Raw genomic sequence first — 11,512 nt, 5'->3', positions numbered from 1 at the left:
TTATAATAGAAAAAAAGAGAAAGCAGAGTTCCATCAATTCATTTCACCCTGTCCTTGGCTGAGATAATATTAATTGCAATCTTCTTACTGTATAACAGTGTATTTCAGCAAAATAAGGATTGGTGATGGATCTCCTGTGGCCCCTGAGGTTGTAAATTAGACATGGACAATTTTAGGGTGTTTTTAAATATGTAAGTTAGTCTATACAAACATCGCATTCTCTAATAATTGTACTATATGAATAGGATGATTAGGACCTCATACATCATTATTACACACACACACTGCTTATTTGTCAAAACATTCAGTTTACATAGAGTATAAAATATACATAGTTTTAATGTATCAATAAAAGTTGCCCCCCCCAAAAAAAAAACCATGTAGGAAACAATGTATGATGTTTTACACAAACACAATCCACTCATACACATGTGTATAGGCCAGGGGCCATCAAAAATTGAGTGAGTGAGGGTGGTTGTGACAACAAATATAGAAGGCCAAAGCATTGCTAAGAGAGTGCTGCAGGCTTTAGAAGGGCTCAAAATGGTGGAGAAAGACCAAGATGGAGGTTGCAAACTTACTCCTCAGTGGCAGAGAGATCTGGACAGGATTGCAGGACAGGTGGCATCTGCAAGCAAGAAACATTAAAGTGAATTGCAGTTCAGAAATAAAGTCCTTTATTTACTAATTACATATATATATGTGGCCAGTGAAATATAACAACTTGGTGTGGGTGTTTCTACACATAAATCAACTTCCAACTTCTCAGGAAAAATTAAGACGAACTAACGGAATGATTTGGAAAGGTGCCAAAATATAGCTCACAGGCCATGATCCTTTTTTATTTTATTCCTATTGAGATTATATCTCATTCTGCAATCGGGTGTTTCCATACAGTACAGAGTACAACAGCAACCTGGTGAGGGAGTCTTAATAAAATCAGAAGGAAAGCCAAAGGGGCATACATTTTTAAAGCTCCAGAGCCAAAAGCTGGAGTCACTCTGTTAAGCACTCGGAAGGCATCTTCTGCTGAAGCTCATTAGTCTATTTGATACCATTCTGCACAGTAATGCATGGATTTATCCTGCAATTCCCTCCAGACTGCAATTCCCTCCTTGATCATTGCTAACACAAGCTGAGACAAGGATGTAGTCCAACAACATCTGGAGGGCATTGGGTACCATAGAACTTAGGTGACTATCCCCTAAATTGAATGAGCCATGATTGGCTTTGCAGATGTATTTCTCAAGCAGCTGAATTCTAACCACATTTAACCAGAACTAATGCCACAGGTTTCAAGACTTCCTTTATATACATGGTAGCTAGCTGGTGTCGTCCTCAAGTGGTAATTCTGCACGGGGTGGAGGAACGGGACTGTGGGAATGTCACTAGAGCTCTGGACCCTCCCCAAAGGGATCACCAATATGCCAGGGACTGACAGGCTAGTGAACATAGGAAGCTGCCTTATACAGAGTCAGACCATTGATCTACCTAATTTAGTATATAAACAGAAATCCATTACCAGCTGAAATTAGACAGATGCCTAGCATCTTGATGTTTAGGTGGCTACTGATGTCTGTTCCTGAAGCGTAACACAATCATTTTATGGGATGTTAAATGTACAATTGTAGAAATTGTTTATTTTTGTTAGTCTTATTTTATCTTATTGTATGCTGCTTTGATAGCTTCTGTGATAAGGTTAATAAATTTGTAAAATAAAATTTAAATTTAAAAAATCCACACTGATGGACAGCAGCTCTCCAGGATTTGGTCTCTCCTAGTTTACATAAAGATCCTGGGGATTGAATTTCAGACTTTCTGTATGCAAAACATATGCTATACTACTGTACTGAGTTGAGGTCCTCCTCCTAATAAATTAATTGAAAACTGCCTTTTTAGTGAAGCAGGTTTGAGGGCACAAGATGCAACCACCAACAAGTTTGGGTCTGACTAATGCCTGGATGCTGGGAATCCATAGTACTTTCTTGCACAATGACTGAAGAAAGCTGGGATATAAAATGTACTTAAGGGTGCTTCCAGATCTATGTTTACTGTAGGATTGGTGCTTGCCTATCCTCATGCCCCCATCATCTCATTTGATTTCTGGAGGGAAACTGGTAAAAATTTATCTCAGGGTCGTGGGTCCGAGCCCCACGTCCGGTAAATTATTCCTGCATTGCAGGGGGTTGGACTAGATGATCCTTGTGCCCCCCCAACTCTACAATTCTAAGCGAGAAGAACTGCCTTATACATCGTTTGCAATTTGTGAACCAGCTGTTTACAGTATGGTGACCCTATGTGGAAGCACCCTACGGAAGAAATGCGGAATATAAAACGTACTTTGTCATGTAAAACCCAAGGGCGGGAGGGGACTGGTCATTAACGGGAAACCCCAGTTGGAGTCTGGTGGAGCTGAAGCGGCGGGTATGTGCTCGGATCAGAAACCCTGCGAGGCTCGGCAGTGTGGCAGCGAGGGAGAGCGCGGGAGGCAGAGACAACCAGGGGGACACAAGGGGAGGGTGCATGTCTGAATTTGAACAAGAGTCAGTCCCACAGTCTCAGGGAGCGGGGAGAGCAGCCTGCTGCCGCCTGTGCCGCCGCCGCCGGCTCTCGGGGGCGGCGCCGGCACAGGCGGCGCGAGATCCGCCCCAATTCTCCTGCTGCGGTTGAACCCTCCGCTTTGTGTGTCCCTGCCGACGCTCCGTAGCAGGGCGGATGTTGTGAGGAGCCGCTGCCGGGGCTGGGCGAGCCAGGCGTGGGGTGGCGGCGGTGAGTCAAAGCGGCGGCGGCGGAAAGAGAGGCAGGCAGGAGCGGAGGGGACTCGCCGGGGCTCCGGGGGTCGGAGAGCCCCTGGCCGGGGTTGGCGCGAGAGCCGAGGAGGGGCGCCTGCAAGAGGCCTGGCTCGGCGGCCGCGACTAGGCCCGGGTCAGCCGCTTGGGCAGAGTGCCGCGGCGCCGAACTGCCCCGCTCCTCTCCTTCCCGAGAAGAGCTCCATCCAGGCTGCCTCGTCGGCTCCGCCCGGGGCTCAGGGAAGGCGCTCCTCGCAGCCTCCAGCCACGCGGGGAAGCTCTCGGCGGTCAGCCCGGCAGAGTGACCGCCGCCGCCACCGCGCCGGTCCTTGGCCGGGTCTCGCTGCCCTTGGCGTGGGTTCGTCGGCAGGCCTTTCCCAGGCAGGGAGCGGCTGCCGCCAGGTGCCTTTGAGCCGCCGCGCGTGCACCTTCCGTGCCCCTTTTCTCCCGCCTTTGCGCGTCTCCCTCCCTGCCGTCCCTCTGCGCAGCACTGACACCACCTCGGAGGAGCCCTGGTGGCTGTGGGGAAGCAGTTTGATTTCAAGTTTCCGCCAAAGGAATGCGGAGGGAGGGAGGGAGCCAATCTTTCCTCGGATGTGTCATGGGGAACCTCAGTTACGCGGAGGAGGTTGTCAGTGGGAGCTTAAGCGTAACGCCTCAAACGTAAACCCCACTGAGTTCTAGCCTGTAATCCTATACACACACTGCTTAAGCTGGGAGTCTTTCTGAGAAGACAGCGCAGTCTGTGGTCACCGTAGCGCCAGCCTATATACACCTACCCGGAAATAAATCACATTGATTTAAATGAGGTGTACACAGGTGAGTGTTATGGGACTGCAGCCTGATTGTGCTAGGCTCAGGGTTTGCATCTTTGCTGCCTTACCCTATGCTAGGTTTACTCTGAAGTAAGCACTCTTTAGTTCACTGGACTTTCCTCACAAGTAAGTGTGCATGGGATCGGATTGTTAGTCAAATAAATACTTTTCTCAATAAACATTTGAGTATGCAACAGTAGAAGCTGCTGCAGCGGTGCCAGACAGTGATCCAGATGTTGCAGTGCACGGTGATTTAAAAACTACCTCCACCAGTGGAAAACCAGAAGTAGTAATTACCATGCAGTGTAGAAATAGCTCCAAGGCTTTCACAACTCTTGAAGACCAGAGCTATTGCAGCATGGTATTCTGCAGAGAAACTGTAGCACTGTTTCAGATCCTTGTGCTAAACTCTAAATGTAATATGGGGTGGATTGGCATATGGATTTTCAGCTACATTTGTTGCTTAGAACCAAAGCTGACATCTGCATAGTTTCCTTTGCCCCATTTACGGTATATTCCTTTTGCAAATAAATGGTTGTCATATTGTCACACGGTTAATCTGATAGTCAAAGTATTCTAGCAGTCAAGATAATTGTATGATTAAAATTAATATAAAGTAATAGTGTCTGTTTATTCAGATTGTACCCTTCAAATGACAGTTTTATATAACTCATGAAGGGCTCAGGCTGCAGTCCTATTCATGCTTTTTTGGGAGTAAGACCATCTGAACTTAGTGTACATAAGAAAAGGTGTGCTTGATCAGACTAAAGGCCTATCTGGCACTGCATCTTGTTTTCCACAGCAGCCAACCAGCTGCTCAGATAAGTCAACAAACAGAACATGAGAGTAATTGCCCCTTTTTGCTGTAGTTCACCAAACAGCTGGTATTCAGAAGCATGCTGCTTCTTGATCTTGGAGGTAACATGGCCACTGATGGCCTTATCCTCCAAGGATTTGTGTGCTTCCCTTTCAAGCCATTTAAATTGGTGGTAGTCACCACATCTTGTGGCAGTACATTCCATGTGCTGAGTGAAAAAGTGCTTCCTTTTGTATGTCTTTAATCACCCACTATTCACCTTCATTAGATGACCCCAGGTTATGGTGTTGTGAAAGATGGGTGAAACTTAACTCCTTTCTCTACAGCTTGCATAATTTTATATACCTCTGTCATGCTTCCTCTTGATTGCAATATTTCCTTGTAGGGGAGTTGCTCCAACTCACTGATTTCTTTGGTTGCATTTTTCTGTACCTTTTCCAGCTCCACCATATGCTTTTAAAGATACGGTGGGCAGAACTGAGATTTCCTTCTGAATAAGCCTGGGTAGGATTGTGCTGGGAAGGTCCTTGGCAACTAGGACCATCTCTGCTTTCATAGATGTATTCTTCATAAAGATGTCTACCATTTTCTGTTATTTCTAGTGGAAGAAATATCTGTGTATACTTTCAGTGTCAGGTCTCTATGATCAAAGATTATTGCAAAACCCCATAATGTAGCCTTGAAAATAACCACTTATTTGGTTGCCTAAGAAGTGTGCATGCACACGAAAGCTCATACCAATAACAAACTTACGGTAGTTGGTCTCTAAGGTGCTACTGGAAGGATTTTTTGTTTGTTTGTTTGTTTTGGTTGCCTAAGGTTATCTTCAGGTGACCAGGCAGATGAGATACACGGAAGTTGGTTTGTTTTTACTTTGAGGTAACAAACAAATACAGGTGCATGGGAAGGTCACCTAGTATTGTTTGCCATTTTATTTGTGAAGTTCTTGTATTGTTTAAAAACTCATTCATAATGCAGGTGCGCTTACAGCTTTTGGATTTGTAGAGATAATTCCTCACTACATTAAACAAATTCTAATAAAATTGGTCCACTGTAAAACTAAACTGCTTCATAGTGTAAATGAAAACAATTCTGCCAGTCTTACTATACTCTCCTTGTCTGCCGTCTAGCCTGTCAGCTGTATTTGCTGCTGTTGCCAAGGTTACTTTTTGTGTTGAAGTGTGAAAGGTAATGGTGAATTGTAAGTTGATGTTTTCATATTATTCAGAAGGAAGAACATGTTCCTGCTAATGTGGATGTAGAACAGATAGACATGATGGCCCAGCTAAGAAGTGTTTAGGGATTCAGGATATAGACTTGCTGCATATTATGGGACTGACAGTGACCGGATGTTGTAAATAGTCTTTGTTTATGGATAAAACAGTGTCTAGTGATATATAAAATAAGTGAAGTTCCTTAATATTTGCTTCAGTTTGTAGTAGATGAAATGAACCTGAAAAAAAGATTGAAAATTGCAGACTGAAAAAAAGCTGACCACATATTATATACTAAGGAAGTTCTTCATGGGAATAGAAAATATACATGGAAAGGAAAGCATAGGTTATAAGCCACTTAGAAGGCATTTCGGCATATAAGCAACATATCAATTAATACAGCAGCAGCATGGATGGAGGGCCTGTGGCCTTCCAAATGTTGTTAAGTACCAACTCCTACCACTCCTACCCTGCATGGCCAATGGTCAGGGATAATGAGAATTGTAGTTTAAAGCATCTGGAGGGCAACAGGTTATCTTTTGGATGCATGTTTGATTAACAGAAAACATTTAGGAATTCTACTGTACTGCATGTTCTTACACAGTCTCTGTGTAACATCATTATACATTGTGTTTCTGTTTTAAAGCAAACAAATATGAGTCTTGTTCTGACTATCATGCTCTGTTTATATAGATAGAAAGCCTACAGCTGCTGTTGCAACCATTACTTTGAACTCTAGAGAGTAATGAAACAATTATTGACAAACACAAGTCTCCCGTAAAACAGAACACTAGTCATATAACTCTCCTGAGAGTTGTTTGGATACATAGGCATTAACTTTTTTGTATTGCTATACATGTGGATTGTTATATAAAAAACGGGGATGTTTGCCAATCAATATTTATTACTGTTCAGATGGCTTCCCCCCTCCTTTTCTTTGTTTTGTAACTATATCAGAGGTGGGGAACCTTTCTGTCCAGTAGACCAAGAACCGCCAGCAGACAGACATCCATGCAAAGACTTCAACTTTGGCGACAACAGTAAACATCCTTGAAGTGTGCTTCAAAGTGCTTTCAGTAGAAACCGCATGGATACGCACTTCAAAGTACTGATGAGTGCTAAGAGACATTGTTTTTGAAGTGCATTTCCAGATGGTTTATGTTGAAACCTCTTTGAAATGTGCTTCAGTGTAAAAGCCACACCTTTACCTGCCTCCCAACTTATGTGTGGTATGGGGGAAATGGTCCAGGGGGCTGTATAGGGACCCCTGCTAGGCCTAATTAGACCCACCTGGAGGGTCCCTATCCCGGGATTATGCTTTGTGCATTCCCTCATTTTAAAACCATAACTTTAGATACATTAAACTATTCTTTATCTTTATGTATGTCAGTCTTCACTGAACATTTTTGGCTCTTGTTTTGCTAGTTTTCTGTTACGACTAGGAAAAATGCAGATCTTTTCTAGCTTTTCTTAAATGAAATAATTTTAAGTTTATGAGCCAAAATTTTCTACATATTAACCTAGATGCCCTACAGTATTCATGCTGCAGACAGTGAAATGCCTTGGGTTTTTTGTACTTGTTTTCTTAACAAATTTATAGTATATTATTAGAGGCAGTGAGTATGTGCCAGAGTTTGTACACATTTAGAAGTAGGGCAAATACAAAAAATTGTATTACCTTGTTACTTTCTTCCAGTTTTGAGAAGAGTTGCATCCTTCTTTGTTGCAAGTGTTTTCATTTCTAATTGGTCAATTTTCTACCTGTTTCAGCTTTGAGATTAGTGGCCATTCAAGCTGACCTGAATTATGACATCAAGAGCTTCTGGAACAACATTTTCTCGGAAGAACTATAGATTAAGCACAGAGCCTGAGAAGTCCAAGGTTGCAGGTAGGAATACTGTTGTGGATGACTGGGGGAGGAGGAGGCTGTTTTTACAAGTCCTGTCAGCAACTGAAGAAGTGTGCATGCACACGAAAGCTCATACCAAGAGCAAACTTAGTTGGTCTCTAAGGTGCTACTGGAAGGAATTTTTTTTTATTTAATTAGGAGAGAGATTCACTGTTTTCAGCACCTTAGCTGTGCCACCTATTCAAGTTTCCCACTTCATTGGCAGATGCTTTTTTGGGGGGTCTTAGCTCAGTTGTGCAAGCTAATGGCAAAGCTAAATCTGCTTAAAGGAATTAACATGTATTTGGTGTTTCACCTTTCATAGTGCTCCAGACTTGTCCCTGGCACAATGCTATTAAATATCTGAAGCATCGTTTAAGGCCAAGTGTTGGCCTCGTTGAAATGGGTTTGCTTGTCATCTGATGTAAAGCAGTGTTGCCCTACGAGAGGCAGGGGAAAGCATGGATGGGATTTCAAATTGGGATAAAGGGTGTTTTATGCGTGTTATTTTATGTGTTAGATTTTAATTCACACAGATGGAGAAGATGGTTTTGGTAAAGTCAGGGATGGGGAACCTGAAACCATGCTCTCCTACCCCCCAACTGTCATCATATGCAATGTCAGGTGTGGAATAGGTAAAGATGTGACTGCCAGTTGTGCCTTGGCAAATGGGGGTTGCTGATTGATGCTGACAGCCTGTTGCCCATTTGCAAGCGCAATTTGGATTCAAAGCTCACCTGTAAATGGACATTTCCTTTGCAAACAGAAATGAGGTCTGAAGTGTTGGGATGCAATAAATAAATCAGCTCTGACAAAAGTAATTGCAGAATTCACCTGGTAGGAAAAGGTTTAATGCAAATCTACCCTCACTTGCATTTAACAGGTGTTTCAGTTTGAAAATATTGTTATCATAGAGAAATGATCAGCATGATCATTTGTGAATGCATTTTACCATAGACTGAGGTTCCTACTGATATGGGCTCTTGAATAGAGCAGCTACTTGGTATTGGTAATTTTAAAAAGGGGAAAGTTATGAACCCCATGCTTACATGTGGAATGCTAAGTTGTAGCTGTTAAAGAAAGTGCTAAGGAACATGGGTGGCGCTGTGGGTTAAACCACAGAGCCTAGGGCTTGCCGATTGGAAGGTCGGTGTTTCAAATCCCCGCGACGGGGTGAGCTCCTGTTGCTTGGTTCCTGCTCCTGCCAGCCTAGCAGTTCGAAAGCACACAGTGCAAGTAGATAAATAGGTACCACTCCAGCGCGAAGGTAAGCTAAACGGCGTTTCCGTGTGCTGCTCTGGTTTGCCAGAAGCGGCTTAGTCATGCTGGCCACATGACCCAGAAGCTGTACGCCGGCTCCCTCGGCTAGTAAAGCGAGATGAGTGCCACAACCCCAGGGTCGTTCACAACTGGACCTAACGGTCAGGGGTCACTTTGCCCTTTACCTTTTTAAGGAAACTTAGGGCATAACAGAATCCTTCTGTGCAGATCTTTTGGTGTATTGTTTATTTGGCATGTCTTTCATTGTCTATAGGCTGGTCTCTGCACATTTGCATTATGCCTGTGCAAAGAGAAGCAGAGGGACAAGGAGAGATAACAAGGACAGGCCAAATTGATCTGTCATTTCAAGCAATGTGCTGTAGCTCCTCCTGCCAAGTAACTCAAGAAAATGTGCAAATATTCAAATAGCAGCATGGCAACAATGAGGGACAAGAGACACATAAACACACTATTTGAATCCTTCAGGAGTAAATTTAGTAACTTTGCTATGAAAAAACCTGGAAGTAGAATCTCAGCTAGAAACAACACCCTTTATGAGAGGCATACTGTATCCTCTATTTGCTGTACAGTATATGCTAAGACATACGGAAAAACATTTAGGTAGGTAGCCGTGTTGGTCTGACACAGTTGAAATATATATAAAAATATAAAAAATGTCCAGTAGCATCTTAGAGACCAACTAAGTTCTTGGTATAAGCTTTTGTGTGCAAGAAGTGTGCATGCACACGAAAGCTTATACCAAGAACAAACTTACCAGTAAGTTTGTTCTTGGTATAAGAACAAGTTTGTTCTTGGTATAAGTTTGTTCTTGGTATACCTATCTGAAGAAGTGTGCATGCACACGAAAGCTCATACCAGGAACAAACTCAGTTGGTCTCTAAGGTGCTACTAGAAAGAATTTTCGATTTTGTTTAAACTTACCAGTAGTTGGTCTCTAAGGAAAAACATTTGATAGAGATATAGCCTTAGGGGCATTGGCTGAAATTCTGTGTACACTTGGGAGTAAGTCCCATTGAATTCACAAGTAAACATATTAAGTGATTTATGAGATGATGTTATCAAAACTTTATTAAACTCCATATTTCTGCTGTGTAAGTACTATGATATAGTATTAGCTATATAGACAACAGCATAGACTGAAGTCATATGATTTAGCCGCCTTATGGAAGCTAGCTCTGATCAGTGTCTGGATGGGAGGCCTCCTGGGAGCCTCATGCAAACTGCTTTGAGTTCTATGGAAGAAAGACAGGCTGTAAATGAAATAAATAAAACAGGGCTGCCTAAGTTCATCTTGCCTCACTTGTAGAAGTAAAATTGGTATATTGGAGGTAATACCTGGTTGTTCCTTGCTGACTTGGCTTTTTACTCATTCTCATAGGGATAGTGAACAGCAAACTCCTGAATGATTATCTGCATCGCATCTTTCCCACTGCTGATGGAACTCAGCCTACTGCTGCATATAGGTACTGGACTTCTGATTCACTGGAGAGCAAGCAAAGTTGTATTGTATTGTAGTGTTACTTTAATGGTATTGCTTAGGAACACAGCTGAATGCTGACCCTAGATGAGACAAAAGTTTCATTTTATTGCTGAAGTGTTTATGTGGTATAATGCTGATGGGACTTTTCAGACAGTAGGACTTGCATGCCTTAGTTTTGAAGGTATGTATGAGAGTCCAAGGGTGTGGCCTTTACTGATCTAAATTATAATTTCTGTAAATCTGTCTAAATGGCACTTGCAAATGGCAAATAATTATGAAAGCTGAATGCCTTTAAACATCTGTACACTATTTAGGAAATATTTAAGGCTGTAGTTATAACTTCACTTACCTAGGAGTAAGTCCTATTGAATTCAGTTTGACTTGCTTCTGAGTAGACATGGTTAGGATTACACTGTTAGATAATTATTAAACACTTAAAAATTACTGACACATGTCCACTATTAATTTAAATGAATGTGTCTCAATATGTTATGTTTATATTATGAAAACTGGTTTCAAGTGCTTCTCATGTGAAATTATGCTATTAGCTTTCTTGGATTATTTTTTCATTTATTTTGTGTGATTGTGATTTTAAAAATTGCTTTACACTTGTTCCTTGCCAGTTATGTATAATCTTCCTGAATCGACTAGAAAATCACAAAACAAGGCCTTTAGCAAAGTCCTTTAATTGCATTTTCTTGTACACATTGGAGTCCTCATATTGTGACCTCTCGTGTGAATGTTGCTCTGGAAGAACGCCTGTTGTATGTTTGTATTTAAAGATCTGCTGGGGTCACATTCCGCCCACTATATACTTAGCTTCTGAACTCACAACTGAGTTGTCAGTGCTACTAAAAATAACCTTCATCCCTTTTTCCTTCTGATGAGTAGCAGTTACCAGGAGGAGGAGGAGGAGGAGGAATAGAGTTGTTTCTTGTTGCTTTGTCACAGCTTTCCCAGTGTGCTGTTGCAATGCTCCATTTCATCATTCTACCATTTTGCGGGGGGGGGGGGTGTCAAAACTTTCAGCATTAAGTTCCTTTGGTTTATTCTTTAAGAGCTGAAAAAGGAGCTTAGCTTAATTCATAGCTCCTGTTGGATTTAGGGGTTCTGCTGTGTAGGCCTCAGTGCGTTGTCATCCACCAACCAAATGCAGCCCACCAGCCACATGTGGCAGCCAACAGCAGCTCTCTTTTTTTCTGTCTGCCTGGAACTGTAAAAACATAGC

General features: G+C 42.5%; 1 protein-coding gene across 3 annotated transcripts in view; it reads left to right on the top strand.

Moving 5' to 3' along the window:
- The first annotated feature begins 2,646 nt into the window (after positions 1–2,646).
- The window catches only part of RNF123 (ring finger protein 123), a 90,170-nt gene continuing 81,304 nt past the window's right edge, over positions 2,647–11,512 (top strand). For 2 of the 3 annotated variants that reach the window (XM_033140544.1, XM_033140542.1), the window contains exons 1-3: positions 2,647–2,769; positions 7,406–7,523; positions 10,183–10,267. In XM_033140544.1, the coding sequence (XP_032996435.1) occupies positions 7,442–7,523; positions 10,183–10,267 (167 nt within the window). In that variant the 5' untranslated portion in view covers positions 2,647–2,769; positions 7,406–7,441. Of the gene's footprint in view, positions 2,770–3,085; positions 3,192–7,405; positions 7,524–10,182; positions 10,268–11,512 lie in introns of those variants that run through there. The other variant, XM_033140543.1, reaches the window with a different exon arrangement.

The sequence above is a fragment of the Lacerta agilis genome, chromosome 2 (assembly GCF_009819535.1).
Source record: "Lacerta agilis isolate rLacAgi1 chromosome 2, rLacAgi1.pri, whole genome shotgun sequence".
In the NCBI taxonomy this organism is placed as follows: Eukaryota; Metazoa; Chordata; class Lepidosauria; order Squamata; family Lacertidae; genus Lacerta; species Lacerta agilis.
The sequence above is the reverse complement of the archived record's forward strand: the minus strand, read 5'-3'. Positions and strand labels throughout refer to the sequence as shown.